Raw genomic sequence first — 20,887 nt, forward strand, 5'->3', positions numbered from 1 at the left:
TGTGTAAGCTTGAATCCGGATAGGAAGCGCTTCAACCTTGCGATCCCAAAACTGCTTCCCAGCTGGAAGCTGCACCTCATAGGTGTGATCACTAGGTACTGTGGACAGCCCCATCTTCTGCACAAATTTGTAATTAACAAAGTTGTGAGAGCTGCCCGGATCAAAGAGAATGTGAACCTGTTGGTCCATAACTTCTCCATAAACTCGGAAAAGATCATGGGAACCAAACAACGAAGTATTGAAAGTGCAATTACAAGAAAGTGGGCAGGTAATGACATTTATAGAAATACCTGTCATCGAAACTTGGTTCGCTCCCTTGGCTTTGGTACCTGGACCCGCCTGGAGCTTCGGTCCAAGCACTAACTTTTGATTCTTGCGCTTTGGACATTCATTCTTGGTGTGGCCCCGCTCCTCGCAATAGAAGCAACGTCCTTCCTTCTTTAGCTTCAATGTGCGAAGGAAACGGGCTCGACCATTCTTTGCCTGAGTCAAGTTTTTCTTGGAGGCGTTGTCCATAGACTTCGTCTCCCTGGTACCAGTCGTAGGCTGAAAGAACTTGCGTTTGTTCTTTCCACTCGTGTCGGAAACTGTAGTTGCTTTTGCACCGGCCATGGTATCATCATAAATACGCGCGTAATTCATGGCCTCTTGCAACGTTGTACATTTGTTGTTCTTAATTTGCAACTTGTACGAATCTGGCAAACCATCCACAAAGAGACCTAACAAGGTCACTAGATCCATCTTTGTGGCCCTGGGTGCAGATCTCGAAACCTTTGAAGATAAACTTCAAATGACAAGTTCAGCTTTGACATATCGAGGGCTTTAAGCTTGCCAACGATATCATAATCATCCTCCTTCTTCAGGAACTCCTTCCTGAAGACGCCTTCGAAATCTATCCATGTATCCGGCTTAGGTTGGAGTTCCTTCCACCAAAGCAACGCCTTTCCTGACATGAATCCGGCTGCAAGCTGTATTTTCTTTTCATCTGGGTACGGGTGGAACTGGAAGTGTACCTGCCACTTGTGTAACCAAGTGTCAACAACCTCCTTAGTTCGAGACTTTTGATCTCCTGGAAAAGGGTCTGGAGTTATGTTTGGGCCTAGCACTGAACCAGTGCTAGCCAGAAGGGTGAGAGTCGCCTGAATCCCTTGGAGTTGCTGTGTCAACCCTGTTTGATTCGCATTAACCTGCTCGAATTTTCCATCCAGAGCAGTGGTGAATTCACTGAAGGCCTTCTTCGTAATCAGATCGTCATAAAGACCCTGGTCTTCCTCTCCCACAGGAGTGTAATCCAAATCCTGATCTCCCATAGTGAACTCGGGATTTGCAGGATTAGACATATCTAAAATCTGATTTGAACGAATATAAACTGAGAGAAATAACTGAGCGAATTGAAGCTGAAAGGAGAGTGGAGCAGAGAAAAACCGTCCCAAGAGATGCTGACGGAAGAAGATGCTGAAAACTGGCGAACCGCGGGCGCAATAAACCCGGAGACTTCCTCTTACTGAATTCGCTACAGGCTGCAGTGTACGGAGATCTGCAGTAATCCGTACTGTACGGCATCCTCCTTCTGGCCGTACAGGTGATGCAGATTGTACGGATTGCTGACGTGGCTGTACGGCTGCTGACGCAATCGGTACGGATGCTGACGCAGTCCGTACGGTTGCTGACGCAATCTGTACGGATGCTGGCGCAGTCCGTACAATTGATGACGCAGGTGTACGGACGCTGGCACGGGTGTACGGTAGATGACGCTGGCTGTACGGCAGCCTGTCGCAAACTGTCCCGAATCCCGATGGCGCAGTCTAGACGTTAGGCAAAGAGGGCTTCTCGTGCAAGGCTGTGGCTGAGCTTGGGACCTTGCTAAGCTATATAGGGAATAGGGCAGCTAATTTAGAAAGCCCTGCTTCCCAGATAAGCTCACCCTCCCAACTTTGGAGGGTGTTGCTTTTTCGAAAAAAACAGCACCTCCCTCAGGGTGGCCGCACCCTGCTCCAGCCCTTGCGCATCACCCTGCCCTGGCCGAAACTCTTTCCAGCCCTAGCGCATCACACAACCACTCGCCTCTGCGTTCTCTACCCCCACGCAGTCCCGATCCGCCTCGATCTGCATCTATCGCCTCTCCTATCTGCACCTTCGCTCTCTCCCAGCGACGCTCATCCCTCTCTCACCTAAATCCTTCAGCAAATTCGAAACACATTCTCTCTTTCTCCTACCTTTTCCCTACATCCTGACCACCCCTGCTAACCCATGAATCAACCAAAATTTGCAGCAACAAATTTCGAAATTTAGGGCATACCTGGAGGAAGAAATCGTCCAAAGTACTCGCATCAGAAATTCCTACCTCAGGAGCTGGCTCTGATACCAACTGACACATCCCAGCACTCTTGAAACCTCTGATCTGCAAAACAAACACACACAACGTGAGAACTGAGCAGGCTGCTCACCACCCAACCATGACATCTACGGGATGTGATCCCGAATCAGGAGATGTCCCCTCCGAGCCACGAGCTGAGCTACTGGCACGAACTCCCAATCAGATCCAAACCAGCCTGGTGTCCCATACCACCAGGTGGCGCTATGAAGCCTGGGATCTGCCACTGGGCCTTGGGCTACGCTAAGATGTAGGCGCGCATCCGCGACTCAATCAAGGATCAGACCTAGCACCTGGGAACGAAACTTGCTCCCATCGGCACACTCAGAACTGAACTCCCTGGGCCACTTTTATAGACTTGGGCCCCAGCGCCAAAAATAGCGAAGACCTATAAATGGTCCGTACCCTTGCCACTCAACCCGAGAATCAAGCCTGCCTAGCTCTAAGCCTCCCCAGGCTACCTGAGCTAGTCTTGTGTACCCAGTACACGTCAGATACCAATCCGTGCACATGACATCCGTGCTCGGAGTATCCTCTCGCGGTGTCTAAGTGCCTCATGAATAAAACCTGCCAAACACCGCTGGTCTAGGTAGGAGAGGAAACGGGCTAAAATCCCATAACTATCTTTGAAGAGGCAGTGGAAACATCCTCGGATCTCGTATTATACAGGACACCTGAAGATGAAATGCTCCTCTGTCTCAACCTCCTGTATGTCACATAGTGTGCATATGCGCCGCTCCCTGGGTAGTCGCTCTGCTCTGCCACTGTTGATGCGAAGTCTGTGTGAAGAGACCCGGAACTGCCCAAGAAAGATCCTCATCGAGTGGGGTAGGTGAATCTGTGTGTATCCTGGTGGGTCAATGAAACCCTCCGCTATGATATGTAAGAAGTAATCTCTATAGAAGCTAAGCTTCACTAGGAGTTCACTCGGTTCCAACCAGGTCCGAAAAGTGTGTAGCTGTAGTAGATCCTCACGGATAACCTGGTTGACCTCGTGTGATAAGAGGGGAGAGAACGGAGCATCCATGCTATACTGGAAGGGAGGTAGTCTATCCATGTGGAGCCCCAGTCGCTCAGACCATCTCTCTGTACGTGCATACCAGCACCTCTAATCTCCTCCTGCTGCAAGTGCCATAGAAGAGGATAGAGCTATCCATGGTAGCCTGCTACACCCCGAGGTATAATCCCCATATTCCCTAACTCGGTACAGATATGGTCTGACCTGAAATGCAGCATCTAGCTGTAAAGGGGGTGACCCAAACTCAGCCTGAATGATCTGGTGAGGAACGGATGACTTACCACGAATCATCCGTGATAGCATGAGAGCCTGTAGCCGCTCCACACGGGCCCACTCTGTATCCGATAAGTCTGGCCCCCAACAAGGGCTGCTGTACATCCCCGCCGGGCGAGCCAAGGAGTCAAAAAGCAACCCCTTGATCCTGAAAGTGTGAGCGGAAGCACTGCCTCTCTAGCCTGGCCAATGAGGCATACCCTCTACTCAAGTGCGCCTGCATCGCGGGTCTCATAGTGAAGCTCGGTCCGGAGAAGATAACCCCAAGATAAGTGTATGATGAAACTATCTCAACAAATGACCCCACAAATGTGAACTGCTCCTGACGCATGATGGCTCGAGATGTATTGAAGATCATGACCTTGGTTTTACCCAGGTTGACCTTCAAATCATGAGACTCACAAAAGGACTGTAGTGCGTATAGGTGTCTCTGAAGCCCCTCTGCTGAGGAAGAAAAGAGAGCCACGTCATCTGCATAGAGCAAATTATGGATCAACGTGCCCGCAAGAGAGCAACCTACACCCCCCTGTGTCTGCATCATTGTCTCAAGCTCGTCAATGTAGAGCAAAAAAGGTAGGCGACAAAGGACACCCTTGTTTGACCCCGATGGTACTCATGATCTCGTCTGTCCACCCGGATCTTGCCCGAACTCTGCCAGAAACTCTCTCGTAAAGTGCCATGACAACCCAAATGATCCCCTAGTCATAACCCAAGTCCTCTAGGCGCCGTATGAGGCGAGCTCTCGGAACCGTGTCAAATGCCTTGCGAAAATCCACAAAGCAACAATAAACCCTCTGCTTCCGTGACCTCGCCTCCTCGATGATACATCTGAGCGTCAGAATGTGGTCCATGGTTCCATGATCACGCCGGAATCCGGCATGTCCTACTACTCTGAGTCCTCGACACTCTGCAAGTCTGCTAACCTCGGAGTCTTAAGTACTGATGCATAAATCTTGGACATGACATGTCCAATCATAATGGTCCTGTAGTTCTCCGGGCTCATGGGATCCCCTGCCTTGTGGATGGGTGAGATAGTGTTAATGGTCCAAGTGTGTGGAAATCCCAAACAAACCGCTTCATTAAAAAGCTTTGCTAAGATCGGGGCTAGGAGGTTAATCCCATATGCAATGAACTCAGTGCATAGTCCCTCATGATCCTTCACTCGGCCATAATGAAGTTTAATTACAGCATCCTTTACCCCTCCTCTAGTGAAGAGGGTGCAGGATGTGGGACGAGGCATGTGTGAGAGGCTAGGGACTGGCTGATTTGGGATGTCATAAAGTGTGCGTGCATAATCAAACCAGATCTGGGTGTCAGTGAGTGGCGGAGGGGACCGTCCTTCTAGAAATCTCCGCCATAAGTCCTTAGAGTTGTTACTAAACAAAATGTGAACAAGCATAGAGCAGCAAGGAATAGTGAAGCACATAACAACACATTGAAGGCAACAACTATTGCAGAAGGCAGCTAACAAGCATAGAGCAGCATTGACAAACATGGCAGCTAAAAAGTAGCCCGTGAAAAGAAAAGAGGCACAGCAAGCATTGACAGTAGTAAGGTAGTTGGTTCAAGTACCGAATTGAGCTGCAAGCGACTCTGTGCACCATAATAGCAAACATAAGATAGGAAACGGAACCTAAATCTTATAAGCTGTACATTCCCACAACTCGTAGAATGTTTGCTTCCAATGATGTGGTGTTTGATAAGAAAGTAAAGCAGGCTACTTGCCATCACGGCTGTAAAGAATCAAATGGAAGAACAGAGTTCAGACGGATGGAAGAGCAAACAAACACGTGGTTGGCAATGTCACAGATGCAGAATTGCAAACATCCATTGAATGTGGAATATTTGATGACATGCTACTAATGTGAGTAGGAGTAGTCAATGTAATAAAGGAGCATCCCCTAGTCGATCTGCATATTCTTAGCTAGAGAATGTATCTCATGTTCAGCATGACATCATCCGAGAAAATGCCAAAGTGAGCAAAGAAGTTAGAGACAAAGGAATATGTCCTAAAGCGACGTCCGAGATAATATAAGATCCATGGAGAGATCACTATCTTTCAACTCACAGTAACAAAAAATATGAGCAAAGTTATAGACTACCACGATCCCTACACGCCTAGTCACTCCTCCTTATGTGAATAATGTTAACACTTAGCCCTGGTATGGCCTTGTAGGCTAGTAAGAACATTTTGTCCTAGTCTTGGTCAACTAGTTGACTTTGGAGCCATATAGTGGCCATACTTGTACTGATAGAAGTTCTAATATCACCAAGACAGTACACTTGTCCAACATCCCTAATGCCTGTACCTCGATGAGTATGGTCTGATTCAGTTAAGCACCCAAATAGGTTTAATGGTTGCTTTTCCAAAATTTTCCACACTTCATCTCAAAATCAATAACAAAATGCTCAAAACACAGTCCTTGGAAGAAACTTAAAAGTGTTGGAATATTAGGATCACCTCCCCACTCTGAGCCCCCATATAAGGACATGGGAGAGAGTGACATATAATGCTAGATGGGACAGAGGCTGAAATAAGGCCTGCCATGTGTGCAGCAGACTGGCTGCCACATGGGCAGCTCATAGACCTTCTCTGTAGCCAAGGTTGTGACAGTACCTGGGCTGGTATAGCAGGTACAAATGGTACTGCAGGTGGTGCAGCTGCAGCAGGAGCAGGTACAGATAGTAATACTGCAGTACAGCTGACTGCAGAGCCTACAGTAGTAGTACAGCAACAGACTGAAGCCTTCAGAAAGGGGCTCGCCAATGGCTGGTTGCAAAGGCCTGCAGAAGTCAAAAGGTCTGGAGCAGGGACCAGAGGCTAGGCGAATACAGGAGCAGCCTTAAATAGGCCCAGGGACTCGTCGGCCCAGTCTGTGAGCAGTCCACTGACTGACAGACTCGTCAGCCAGTCTGTAACAGGTCTGAGGCTTTCCCTGTAACAGGTCTTAGGGCTGCAAGCCTATAAAAAGGGCCCCTTGGAGGGCATTCTTCAGTTCAGTCTCTGGAAAGACCAGTCTACTTCAGGGTGCAGACCAGCCATCTGGTGCAAGCACAGGAGAGGCTATATGCAGCAGAAGAGGTTCTCACAGTCATTCTGCAGGAGTCTTTGAACAGTCCAAGAGCACCACAAAGGGGCAGATCCACCTGCTGTGGGAGAGCCAGAATATGGTACACAGGAAGAGTAGCAGCAGGCTCACCTAAAGCCATTACTAAAGTATGATTGAGGACAAGCAGTGTTCTAGGAGAGGTCTACAACAGTTACATCAGAAAACAACTTATCTTTGCTGATGGTGTTGTCACAGTTTTGGCTGTATTTTGTACTTGGACATCACCTCTATTTATGAGATTTGTTTGGCTGACTATCTGTGTGTATTCACTCCATATCTGAAGTGCTTCCTCTCTATACATACATGCACGGAGTGCCTTTGCATTAAAGTTTCTGTTGTGAAATCTCAATACTTTCTTTATTCCACTGTATAAGGGTTGGCTGTAGCCTTCTCCAAACGGAAGGGAGGGGACCTTGCGAACAAGGAAGGAGCATCCACATTTAAGTGTATTGTAATTAAATTGCAGTGAGTGCAGAAATAGATCAAAACGACTTCAGGTCATCTACACCTTGCCATGGGATCCAGGTCACTCATTCCGAACTTCGGTAAGTCTGGGAAGTTGGGCAGAACCAACTATCCTATATGGAAAGTGAAGATTCATAGTCATCTAAAGGCCCGGGTAATCTAGGAGGTGACAGAAGGCACAGAGATGAAACCTGGCAATGTGTTGGACGCTAGGGGCAAGATCTCAGTTTGGGCAGATCCAGATAGGATGAAGAAGTGAAACTTGAGGAATGCATTCGCTCTTTCCATGATTATCTAGATGGCTGCGGATTCAGTGATACCTCATATCCAGTTGGCAGAGACAACACAAGAAGCATGCAAGATCTTATAGGATCCTTATGAAACCAAGAACATTGGGAGAACAATCATGCTCCAAAACCAATTGTTTCATATAAAGATAGAGGAGGGAGAGTCAGCCCACGACCTCCTTGTAAAAGTGAAGATTATCAAGGATCAACTCACAATAGGTGGTCATAAGGTGGATAGCAATCAGTTATCCATGCTTCTAGTTAGTAGGCTTCTAAGGAGCTACCCTTGAAGAATGGACAAGGCCAATCATGTTTGAGGAACTAGACACACTGTTGCTTCATGAAGAGGCCCAGATGAAGCTGTGCAAGGGAACTTATGATGGCTACAAGAAGGATCTCATAGCCAAAAGCAAGATTGGCAAAGGGAAGCCGCTAAAAAAGAAGGATGCCCAGAATGACGGATGGACTCTTCTGATGGTGAGAACAAGAAGAAGAGGGAGAACCAAAAGAAGTGCTTCTATTGTGGCATGCCTGGACATTTTGCTAAAGAAGGCAGCTAACCAAGTAAAAGAGGACTAGTCCCCAACACAGCATCTGCCAATGCAGTCACCAAGGAACTTTTCTTAGTTACGTTGCCATGTCCCATTGAGACAAAATATGAAACCCTAGGGATGACACTGTTCATAGCAGGCATCAACTAGTGGTGCATAAATTCACTCTGTAACAAAGACTTTAACAAGTTCGAGTTGCTGCTCCATGGTGGTGTCCCGAGGATTCTCTGAGCCAGCCCAATTGCATGATGTCGAAAAGACCAAATAATGATCTTGCCAAAGCCTTTATGGTGGAGACGAGATCTTGGCAAAATTTAAGGAAAGATGATAGTAGTGACTCACAAACGCACTCCAAAGTTGGTTGGAGGGATTCCTACCAGTGGGGATCAATGTGAGCAGCCAAAGGATCCCGCTGTACAAGGAATCACCAACCTAGACACAGATGGTATGTCGGATTGAAACAGACCCAAAATCTTTGAAACCTGACAGGGTTTGGTCTGTTTCTATCTTTTGAGGGGAACGAATGGATAGATCTATTCGTGCCTTGGGATTTTGAAGACTCCAAATCATTAGTCACTTGGACTAGGAGAACCAATATATCTCCCTCTCCTTCCATCTGTCCTTCACTCTCCGTCCATCCGTCAAAGCCCCTCACCTGTGTGACCCTTCTCTCTATCGTCCTCAGTCACCCCTCTCTGTCTGTCGCAACCTTTCTGTCTGTCCGTCGTCGTCACCCCTCTGTCGTCCATCATAGGTCCGTCGCTATCTGTTGTAAGTCTGTCATCCGTCGTAGGTATGTCCGTCGTAGGTCTATTGTCTGTCGCTTTTGTCATAGGTCTGTCGTCTGTTGTTCGTCGTAGGTCTATCGTAGCTAGGTCGTTTGTCATCCCATCCATTGACGTCCATCAAATGTCCCATCCCGTCCTCTGCCGCCAAGGTCTCCCACGATCTGCAACAGGGCCCCAAGGCCCCCACGAACTGCGCCAGAGCTCTATTCCCCCCACGCGATCGGCTCTAAGGCTCCTAGCCCCCCTGACCTGTGCCAAGGCCTGGGCTAGAGCTTCTAAGCCCCCCCCCCCGATCTGTGATAGAGCCATAGATCCTAAGGATCCTTGTGAACTGTAGTAGCCTGCGCCAGGGGCTCCAGCCCCAGCTCCCATGAGTTGTTACTCTTGCTCAGTCCCCCCAACTGCTTCTTGGCTGCTCAAGGGTTGCTATGGGCAGCCCTTAGGTTGTGGACAAGCCCACAGTGACCAAGCAAGAAGGACCTGCAAAAAAAAGAGCGGAAAAAACAGCACACTCAGTTATCAAATCTGCTTTTCGAAATTTCCAGAGAAGGGGACATTTGGGATGCTATCTTTTCTTTAATTATATCTTCCTGGAATATGCAATAAAACGTGAACATTGAACAGCAAACGCATTGTTGGATCATGACGACACGGAGCTATGTTAAAGCTCTCGAAAGTGTGATGACAGTCTACATGGCACGTTCATCACCCAAGAATACTTCTGAGGTCTTTACTCACCTTAGTAAAATTTGTATGGCTTTGATTGAGAAAGTAGATAGCCTCGAGACCACCAATGTGGCACTGTTGGCAAAATAAGCACACATTGACAAAACATTGAATGAAATCAAGAAACAAGGAGGGCATATGCAAGAGGAATGGAGGAAGGAGAAAAGCAAGAAAGATGAATGGGAGAAGGAGAAAGAAACATGGGAAGCGGAAAAGACCAGCCTCAATTTGTTGTGAGGGGTGGGTATAGGAGGTAGGTGAGAGCAACCAATCCAACTGAATTCTTTGGGTAAATTGAGCATATGCAAAACCAGTCGACAATCAAGCTCCTGGCTATGGCGACGTGACGCAGCATTTCGCCTTTCCTCCTCAGTGGCTCTTCTCTGGTATACCAGCTTTATTTCTACATAGAAAGCCGTCTTTTATTTGCTTTGAAGCCGTCTTTTATTTGCTTTGAAGAGTGAGATACAATCCCTCCAAGATCAGGCCTCTGTTTTGGACAATTTTGACAATGTTGTGAGTTTGGTGCTACATTAGATGCTACTTTGGCATTTTTGATGTTTAAAGTGTTGAATAGCATCAGTACAATTGTGGCTACCAAGTGACACTACCCTGCCATAGGAGGATCCTGCTCATGACCAGGTCATGGTCTAGGTTAGCAAGCTTGAACGCCATGGGGACAGAATTACAGCAGCTGAGGGACATGCAAGGGACACTGGAAGGAACGTGCAATGCAATGGAAGTGCTGAAATCTGAGAATGAGAAGCTCAAGAAGGAGATGGCAGCCCTACAAACTACCATACAAGGGAAGCATGTTGAGTTCACACAGCAAATCACTAAAGGGAATGCAAATATGCTACAATGGAAGAATGTGGTTAAGAAGGGAGCAGCAGCCCCCAGAAAGAGATCATCTCGGAAGCTCTGGAGGAAGAGAAAAGAAGGAACAGCAAGGCTTTAAATGTCTTAGTCAGAGGCTTAACAGTTGGAGACACCCCCATGTCAGATGCCAAGATTTTGTTCACCAAAATGGGAGTCAACCTCACATGCGAGACAGCATGGAGGGTTGGTAAAGTTGAGGCCCCAACAAGACCCCTTGTAATGAAACTCCGAACAATTGTGAACAGGTCTACCCTCATGAGCATGAGGGCAACCTTGAAGGGGACCAGAATATACTTGGATGATGAGCTCACACTGCTGCCGCAGGAACATCGGAGAGAGGGAATGGTTCAGGTTATGGCAGCAACAAGAGACGCAGGTAAATGGGCTGCCTACAGGGATGAAAAAGTGATTATCAGAGAGAGAGATCAGACAGGGGAGAAAGGGAAGGAAGAGAAGAAGGAGAAATAGACAGCACATGACGGTGTCAGACCCAGGCCTTAGTGAGCCCTTTGCTTCAGCCCACAGTGGCTTGTATGGGTTACATATATTTTTCTTGTCTCATAGACCCGTGAGGTCTTCTGAAGACGTTAATACACCTTTCTTTCTTTCTATCTCAAGACTCCGGATCATTAGTGACTTGGACCAATGACTTTCTGTTGTGAAAGCTCAAGCCATTCTTTATTCTACTGTGTAAGGGTTTGCTGTAGCAAGCAATCCTTTTCTCCGACAAAAAGTGCTCCAAAATTCAAACCTTGTTATTTCAAAGTTTCAAACACTCGGCTTGCCATGATCCATTCTCATTGCATGGTTCTGGATTCATCATCTGCTAGACAAACATTGCTACTAAAAAACTTGCCTTTTCTTCAAAATGTGAAAGCCAATAGTCAACAGCACCGATGTGTAGGGAAACTGCTTCATGTGTAAGTATAACCCCTTTTGGATCTCCTGTTGTACCGCTGGTGTACATGATTGTGCATATGTCAAAGCTTCTAGGGGGTGTTAAGGCAACAGGATTATTTTCCCCCTGCACAGACCACAATTGCAAGTCAAGACCAAGTTTACAGTGTACAACTGAAGAGCAACCCACGATGACCATTTTGCATATGGACATTGAATGTACACCAGCTCTAGGAACTCCTTCCAAGTATATGCTTTAACTCCAAGGGCTTCAATGTGTTCTTTCTGCTGACCAGTAAATAGACCAAAGCTGACCAAAGCTGCATATCCAAAAATCAACATTTTAGTTCTGGCTACATCTCTGTACGAACAGGAAATAAATATGAATCTGCACGTTTTTGGTTTAAAAGCTTCCTTGAAAGACAGTAAAACCACTACAGGCCACTGGGGCAGAGTGGCAGAGTTCCTATTGCATTTTCCTGACCTTGCTATTTTAATATCTGACAAGCAGACAGCAAATAAAAAACTCTTCCCATCCTACAACCTTTTCCTTGCATAGAAGGCGCTATAAGAGCTGTCTCAGTTAGCAATATGGAGCATAGTTTATTTCAAATTCACAAACATTGTGAAATCACCAATCCTGCTATGTGCGTCAAATCACTCATGGCCATAAGAAGTGTGCACTTATTGGCAGAGAGAAAGGAAAACAAGAAAGTGTATTCTAGCAGCCATATACCATCAGCCCAATACCCCCCCTTCATAGCAGGAAAGATGTACTACTTGTCGTCAGCAGCCTCGCTGCAGTTCAGAAAACGAAATTAATATCCCAATAAAACACAGTCACTTACTTTGCAAATATGTCAAACAACTTGGGAGGGACTTCAATATCTGCACGGAGAGAATGCATGTCAGTATAATGGCAGGGAAAAGACACATGAGACCAGGTGAATAGTTCTCAAAATACAGGAAGGTGAGAACTTTGCAGCTTGCTAATGTCAAAGAGGAATGAAGGTGGTGGAAAGATGAACAAAGCCACTCAGAGAGTGGACTCTGATTCAAAAAAAAATAGCACACCCATCTTTAAAGGTCAGGGACTTGCCCTTCCAGTACTGCAATGATCATAAAACCACCACCCCCAGACTTCCAAAGAAAACCTCTTAACACTCAAATAGATGTGACAGTACATTCTTGAAGTTCAACGGATACTTGGCTACAAATTTGAATGCTTCCTATGAATGGTGTACCTCTGGAAGTTTTCCCTCTTGGACAAAAGCAATTTGAACCTCAGCATGCCTGATGATGAACTCCACTGCATTTGCTCCTAGTTGATCATACAACTTTACACATAATGAGCTTCAAGAAGATTAAGGATACCAATTTCCACTATGTAAATAGTTTTTTTGCCGATATCACTGAGGGGGACGACTTGCTAAATCAATACTCAAAACATTAAAGACTGAGCCTGCATCCAGCTGTAACAGAGGAGCTCTTCAAATAAAGTTTCGACTATATCTTTTTCGTCAAACACATTCTGTTTCAAAAACCCATACCTAAGAAAATTGCAACTGCTGTGCACTGGAATAAGATATCTAGCTGCTAAAACGTCCTTAGTTACCTTTAAAGAATGTTAAACACACCTGCCAAAACTATGGGGTATGAACAGGAAAAGAGGAGCACCTAGAGTATCATACAAAGGCACACAGCAAATAGAATGGCCATTGCAAGCCTGTAGAAAGATGCAGAAGTCAGAAGGGTCATAACGTAGAACTGTCCAAACATCACTTCCTAAATTCAAAATATGAGGTTACTGGTGTATATCATCTCCAAGTCCATACTCATATACTTCCATAAAAGCATCAAAAGAACGCACAATAACAAGTATGTATGGAGGAATGGTGGAGTTGTTAGGCTTTATTGAACAACATTTTCTCAACAACTGCATATTGCTATCCTTTACACACATTGCTACAATGATTATCCATTAAAAATGCAGCGAAAGCAACACACTGCCAAAGGAGTTCTATCTTTTGCACATGTTAGCAAGATGGTCTTTCAAGGCCTTAGCATGCCAACAAGCCTTCCCCAAAAGCATAATAAAGATGCTTAAATACGGTTTCACCTCCATTGCAATCACCCATTCTGGACAATTTGCTCCATAGATGCCACATTTTTGCCTCTGCAATCAAGTTCAGAAAGAGTAGGTAACAGAACATCTCGGTGCTTGATGATTATTAAAAATCCCAATAGATCATAGAAGGCTTGTACGTTGAGCTTCATTCAGAGATCTTTTTCTAATATCAAAATTTTGGTGTTATTTTGTACAATAGCTTCAAACATGAATTATTGAAATTTTGTACAATACCTCCAAACATTAATTATTGAACGTTCTGATTGCCAACAGGCCTGATCATTAACCTACCCAATTTCAGCATTTACAAGTAACAGTGTTGGGCTAATGGGGTCACCTCGTCCCTCATGAGCCCCCATGAGAACATGGGATAGGTTGACATGCAGCAAGGGATTGGTTTTTGTGGGTGAGGGGGGGGGGGGGGAGGCACGGAGTTAGGCCTGCCATGTGGCCAGCAATCTGGCTGCAATCTGGCTGACACATACATTGGCAATAATTAAAGGTCCTCCTAAGATTCCATGGAGGCAAAGCCATGGCGATGGGATAGGGGAAAGAACAGCAAATAAGGCCCTTATATAGGGCACAGGCTGGATCTAGTTAGCAGGTGGACAGACTGCAGTCGGCAGTCTGTCTGATCGGTCGGATCTAGGGCCATTCGGCCCGGTCTGTGAAGTTTACAAACTGGTCACATCGTCCATTCTTGGGGCATACAGCTCCTATTAAAGGAGGGCCCTCGGCCTCTCCAGGCAGTTGTTTCTGCAGCGGTTCAAGCTACCAGTCTGCCAAATTTTGAATCTTCCAAGAACCCACAAAGAGGTAAATCTACCTTACAGTAGAAGAGCCATATTGTGGATCAAGGAGGGTGAGCAGGAGGACTCACCTTGTAGCTACAAGCCTACAGGAAGATGTGTGGCAGTAAGGAAGAGCTTTTCTCAAAAGCTACAGCATAAGGAGCAGATTTTGCCTTACCACAGCGATATTATGCTATAAGTGTTGGTACAGATGTTGGCAGTTTTTTGTACTTGGTTCTCTATATCAATACATTTTCTTGTGGCTGTATTTCTGAGTACTCTCTCTCACTCTCTCTCTCTCTCTCTCTCTCTCTCTCTCTCTCCTCCCATACACAAATTGTATCCTCGTAAAATGTTCCCAATCTGCTGTGATATGGAAGAACCCCATCCCCTCTCTCAAGAGGATGCATGTGAGATCAGGGTTGGTTAGTAACACAGAAGATACTACAAAAAGTATGGCAAGATGCAGTTCTACAAACAGGAAATCAATCCAATGGACAGCTATGGGATGCAAAAATACCTTGGGGAAGACATACAAATGTTTTAAAGGCATCTAATGTGTGCAAATTAGAACCAGCTCATGTGATCTAGATGTGGAGAAGGGAAGGTGGGCAAGACCTGGCGTCCCAAGAGAAGAACGAATATGAAAAATCTGCCCCGCATGGGATGTGGAAAATGAGCAGTATGTACTCCTAAGATGCCGGCCGGGCCTATGCACACATCAGAGAAAGATTTGATGAAAACAGAGGCAACCTGAAAAATCTATTAGAGCAGCCAGCTACAAAGCTAGGAAGTTATCTAAAAGAAGTTTTGGAACACTGTCAACTTGGAGTAGCGCACAAGCTAGCTCAACGAAGTACTAACTACATAGCAAGTCTATAGTATTTTCTTTCACCGAGTGTAAAAGATCACTATTTGTTGATAGTGATCACCAGTCCATGGATCCTAAAGGGTCTCAAAGAGGACTTTAATACAATCATCTCTCTCTCTCTCTCTCTCCCCCCTCACCGCTCAGCCCCCTCTCCCCGCTCAGTCCCCCCTCCCTCACCAGCTCAGCCTCCCCCTCCCTCACCCACTCAGCCTCTCCGCCTCCGCCTCAGCCCGCCCCCTCACCCGCTCAGCCCCTCCCCCTCCGCCTCAGCCTCTCTCTCTCTCCGCCCCTCTGTCTCAGCCTTGTCCCCCCAGCTTGCCCGCACAGTCCCTCTCAGCCCCGCAAGCCCACTCCATCCCTGCGCAAGCCTCTCCCTCGTGGAAAGTCTCGCCCCACAAGCCCACTCCCTCCCTGCGCAAGCCTCTCCCTCGTGGAAAGGAGCGAGATCCTGGCTGTTGGAAGGGAAGGGGGTTTAAGGAAAGTCTTAAACTCCTCTCCCCCCCGTGTGAATAGACCTACAGCAAGTGTCCTTAAAGTGCAGGAAACAGAAAACAGAGTAAAAAGGGGCAAAAAGAGGCAGTTTTGAGAGCAGAGAATTCAGCAGCTCCACCATGGCCCTCAGAGGCAGTTTTGAGCAGAGAATTCAGCACTTCCAGGAGTAAGGAGATGCCACAAACAAGGAGCTCCACCATGGCCCTCCAAGGAGCAAAAGTAGAGAAAGATAAAAGCATAGGCAGCAGTACAAGAGCCGAAGAGGCAAGTTCTTCTTTACCCTTAACATCTCCTTCCCCACCACCTCCAACGACCTCCCTTGCCTCCACCCCAACCCTTTCCTACCCACCTACTTTACTCAATCCTCCTGTGGCTCTGACCCCATCTCCTTTACTTCCATCTCCCCCATCACTTCCGGTTACCTCCCTTGCCTCAATCCCAACCCTTTCCTACCCACCTCCTCTACTCAATCCTCCTCCTCCCCCTCCTTCAGCTTCACCTCCTCCTCTTGCTCCCGTTCATTCCTCCCTAGCCCTTTCCCTTGCTTATTCCTCCCCTCTCCTAGTCCCTACCCATCCTCTTCCTTCCTCTTCCTCCCCTCCCCTAGTCCCTACCCATCCTCTTCCTTCCTCTTCCTCCCCTTCCCTATTCCCTACCCAGCCTCTTCCCTCCTCTTCTTCCCCTCCCCTAGTCCCTACCCAGCTTCTTCCCACCTCTCCCCACCGACCCTCCCTTTCAGCCCCTTCCTCCCCTAGTGTAGGCTCTTCTTCGGTCCCTGACTCCCTACTTCCTCCTACCGGATCTCTCTCTTCACGACCTCCATTTTCTGCACCCCTCCTTTACTCACCTTCTTACCCTCTTACCCCCTCATCCTTGTACCCCCTCTCCCCTTCACCCTCCACAGCGGAAGCAGTCCTGGCAGATAATCTGCGCTTGAGAGATTTAGTTATGCAGTGCATGGAGACTTGCAGACTTCAGGGCGCTGCGATTCAGTCTCTCACAGCACAGATACACACACTGACTGATCAGCTATCGACAGTTGAGAGTCATAGATCTGATCAGGACTCCCATATTCACCAGCTTCATACCAGAGATATTGATCGGGACATCCAGTTACGGACACATGCTGAGCGCATAGTGCAGCTGGAGGCACGCATTCAGGAGCATGTTGTGGCATGCGATGATCGCCTCCAGCAGCTACATGTAGCTCCTCCAGCTAGTGCAGCAGTTGAGGAGAGGTTGGCCACACTGCAGACAGAGGTACAGAAGACCTCAGAGTGGGTGGACGTTGTGCGTAGAGCCCCACAGGCCCAGCAGACCACAGTCTCTGAGACTATTGCCGAGAGTCAGCGGCGAGCTCAGAAGGCCCTCAACATCCGCATCCGCGGAGTTGAGCGATCAGATACGAGATCAGCCATGGATCAGGCGACAGATTTCATATCTGGGACACTCGGAGTTCAGGATCATGGCATAGTAGCTGCATATCGAGTGGGCCGGGATCCAGCACGGCACCAGCCACTTATCATCAGATTCAGAGATGCTGAGGCCCGTCTCGCAGTATTACGAAGGAGATCCAGATTGAGGGACCATCCACAGATTCACATGGATGAGGACCTTACAGCTCTTCAGTGGGAGGAGCATAGACGTCTCATTGCACAGAGGGATGTTGCCCGTCGTGAGGGCAAGTGGGCCGTGATCAGAGAGGGCAAACTTTTGATAGGAGCTATGCGATCTAGACCGGCTGGAGCCCACAGTTGACGACACGAGGCCTATGGGACACGTAGCCTGCCAGATAGCTTGAGTTTCGCAGTTTGGAACTGTGATGGTTCCCTCACAGCTCAGCCTGGCAACTTACGAGAGGCCTTTTTTGATCAGGACATCGTCTTCTTTACAGAGACCCATGAGAGCCTAGAGAGAGGCTTGCCGCAGGTGACAGGGTATGCCTGGGAGTCTGTCTTTCGACAGCAGACTAGACGATCAGGAGGAGTCAGAGGATCTGGCGGTGTGGCAGTTCTTTATAGAGAGCATCTCAGATCGATACTCACAGTCATGAGGAGAGACCATCGGGCCAGATATCTTTGGGTACGGATCAGGAGACCCCCCCTGAGAGACTTGTTTATTGCAGTATGCTACTTTCCCCCGAGACAGTCTCGTTATGCCTCAGATGGACCAGGACAGTCACCTTTTGAGGATTTGTCAGCCGATGTATTGGAGTACTCACGCCGCGGAGAGGTCATCCTTTTAGGAGACTTCAACGCGAGGACATCAGACAGACAGGCAGAGATTTTGGACTTTGCTGAGGATCCAGTCTTAGTTCCAGCTGCCCCAGATGAGAGTTTTTCACGCTTATCTTCAGATAGAGGGGTAGAGGTGACAGATCAGGGACATCGCCTATTGGAGCTTCTCTCATCGCACGGCATGGTCATTTATAATGGACTTCGACAGTGGCCGCATTCATCCACAGCCACATGTTTTCCCTTCGCGGGTGGTGGTACGAGCGTCATTGATTACGTCTTGGGTCCCCCAACTTTAATCCCTTTTGTACATAACCTCACAGTCGACCCTTTTATGCCTTCAGCCGATCATGCACGTCTGCACTTTATTCTTACCCAGATTCCTCATGCCCCCCCTTCTAGACATCATAAGCGTCAGCCATACTATGAGGTTCATTTTGACCACCAGTTTGATGATATTTATAGCCAGCACCTGAGTGGTCTTCTCCGTCCGCACCTTCTCGATGCCCTACCCTCCACACAGGATCGGTGGGACCTTGTACATACCTCCATCATCTTGGCAGCCCACAAGTCCTTCCCCGTCACTTGCCACACATCCAGTCCTCCACCAGTCGGTCTTGTGCCTTGTAATGGATGGTATGATGAGGAGTGTAAAGAACTCCGCAGGAAGCTTCGCCTTGAGATACAGGAGAAGTCTCCCCTCCTCATTGAGACCAAGAAGAGTTACAAGCGTTTGGTGCGACGCAAAAAGTGCCAATTTCTAGCCCGGAATGAGGAGGAGCTGAGAAGTTTACTTTTCAGCTGTGATTCCAAGGAATTCTGGAAGAAATTCCTTCGCTTGAAATCTCAAACTCCTCTTACAGACCCGTACGTTTGGCTTGCCTATACTTCCACTTTATATGATATTCCAGACCAACCACAGATCGACTTATCCCATGTGCCTAGACCCACCTCCTCTGCCTTATTCTCATCCAATAGTGTCCGAGCAGCAGCTCATCGTTTGAAGACTGGGAGAGCTAAGGACCATGATGGATTGCAAGCGGAGTATGTAATCCATGGGATTGATGCCTTAGCTACAGTCCTCTCCCGTCTTTTTAACGAGTCCATTTGTACAGGTCTTCCACCTAGTTGGCTAGAAAATACTATAGTACCCATACACAAGTCGGGGGATCCTTTGGAGGCGTCGAACTACAGGACCATTATGATTGGCCATGTCATGGCCAAGATTTATGCGACCATTCTAGAAGGACATATAAATGACCATGCCGAGGCGACAGGCATGAGAGCTAGAGGGCAGGCAGGATTTCGTGCAGAGCACTCGACTCTAGATCATATCTTCACACTCAGGGCTTTGATTGAGGAGGCGAAGTCACGTAAGCAACGGCTCTATTGTTGCTTCGTGGACTTCAGAAAGGCATTTGACACTGTGCCGCGTTTCAGACTCTTCCAGCGACTTCGTGACTTGGGATTCAATGGGGAGATTCAATGGGCGATCATGGCCTTGTATGAGAGAGTCACAGGTAGAGTCAGGACACGGGCGGGGCTGTCGGGGGAAGTACGCAGTACGATAGGGGTGAAGCAGGGGTGTCCTTTGTCTCCGACACTCTTTGGTCTCTATATCGATGAGTTAGAGATGTACATACAGACGATGGGTGGTACAGGTTCTTTACTGGCAGGATCCACGATACCGATTCTCCTCTATGCAGATGACGTGGTTCTTATTTCTTCCTCCCAGCAGGGTTTACAGGCACATCTCCATGCACTCCACAGCTTTTGTCAGGACAGAGGGTTGTCTGTAAACCTTGGGAAGACCAAAGTCATGGTCTTCAACACGTCATACCAGGTTTATAGGAGAGGCGAGTTCTCTTTCACATTTGATGGGCAGGAGGTGGAGCTAGTCAGGGAGTATACATATTTGGGTGCCACATTTAGAGGTCCAGTCTTCACCATGACGCATGCAGCACGAGATAGGATCAGTAGAGGGTATGCCGCCTTGGCTCTTCTCGAGAGGCAGTGTGCACAGTCACATTTTCAGCATCCTGACACGAAGTCCTTACTTTTCGATACGCTGGTGAGACCTGCAGTCATGTATGCTAGCCCCTTTTGGGCAGGAGATCTCAGTGTTGCAGATTGGAGACGAGTAGAGAGGTTACAGATTATCATGTTCTTCAGATTGATCAGAGCGAAGCCCACGGTACCACATCAGATTACGTTCGCAGAGTTCGGAGCTACACCCCTAGCGCTAGATGCAGCATTTCAGTCAGTTACATACTTGCATAGGATCAGGGCGCTCGGAGACTCAGCAGCAGGCAGAGCACGATTACCGTGGCTAGCACTGACATCCTCGCAGATGTTAGCGGAGAGAGGTCATACTTTTTGTTGGTACCACACTCTCCACATGGCTCACCTCGCTGGGCTTGGATATGGATAGGCTGCCACCATTTCGATACAACATAGATGCCCCTCGCCTCCCTCTCACTCGACATGAGCTCAGCCAGGTTATCAGGGCAGATTTGTTGCAGCTACACACGTTTCGCACTTGGGTTCATCCCACGGAGCTTCCTACGAAGATGGCCACATATCGTGACCATTTTCTCAGGATTTCAGAGGATGGCTTCATCATATCCCCAGGATATATCGGCGTTCATATGTCGCACTCACTCAGGATTGCCTTGGGCCAGCTCAGGGTATCTTCCCACAGATTAGACGTTGAGGCCGGCAGGATGCGTCGTACAGCTACCGGACATAGACCCAGGCGAGAGACTAGGATATGCCCTTGTTGCACTATGGGGGAGATGGAGACTGAGGAGCACTTTGTTTGCAGATGCCCTTTATATTATGAGATCCGTGGCAGATTTCACTGTTTATTTGGGCACGGATTTGGACCTCTCTCTCGGATTATGGAGTATGAGGATCAGTATTGCTTAGCGTTGTTCATCAGGGAGATCACCAGATACAGAGACAGATTCCTCAGAGAGCACCGTCGCATCCCTGCCAGAGACC

General features: G+C 47.8%; 1 protein-coding gene across 1 annotated transcript in view; it reads right to left on the bottom strand.

Moving 5' to 3' along the window:
- The window catches only part of LOC147896462 (long chain acyl-CoA synthetase 4-like), a 130,151-nt gene that overhangs the window by 83,414 nt on the left and 25,850 nt on the right, over positions 1–20,887 (bottom strand). The window contains exons 4-9 of the mRNA XM_087382022.1: positions 13,488–13,544; positions 13,046–13,094; positions 12,613–12,689; positions 12,217–12,256; positions 11,594–11,688; positions 11,328–11,495 (exon numbers count right to left, since the gene is read on the bottom strand). Of these exons, the coding sequence (XP_087238148.1) occupies positions 11,328–11,495; positions 11,594–11,688; positions 12,217–12,256; positions 12,613–12,689; positions 13,046–13,094; positions 13,488–13,544 (486 nt within the window). The remainder of the gene's footprint in view (positions 1–11,327; positions 11,496–11,593; positions 11,689–12,216; positions 12,257–12,612; positions 12,690–13,045; positions 13,095–13,487; positions 13,545–20,887) is intronic.

Source organism: Dipteris shenzhenensis, chromosome 11, assembly GCF_047967505.1.
Source record: "Dipteris shenzhenensis isolate YYH24624 ecotype China chromosome 11, Dip_SZ_1.0, whole genome shotgun sequence".
Lineage (NCBI taxonomy): Eukaryota > Viridiplantae > Streptophyta > Polypodiopsida > Gleicheniales > Dipteridaceae > Dipteris > Dipteris shenzhenensis.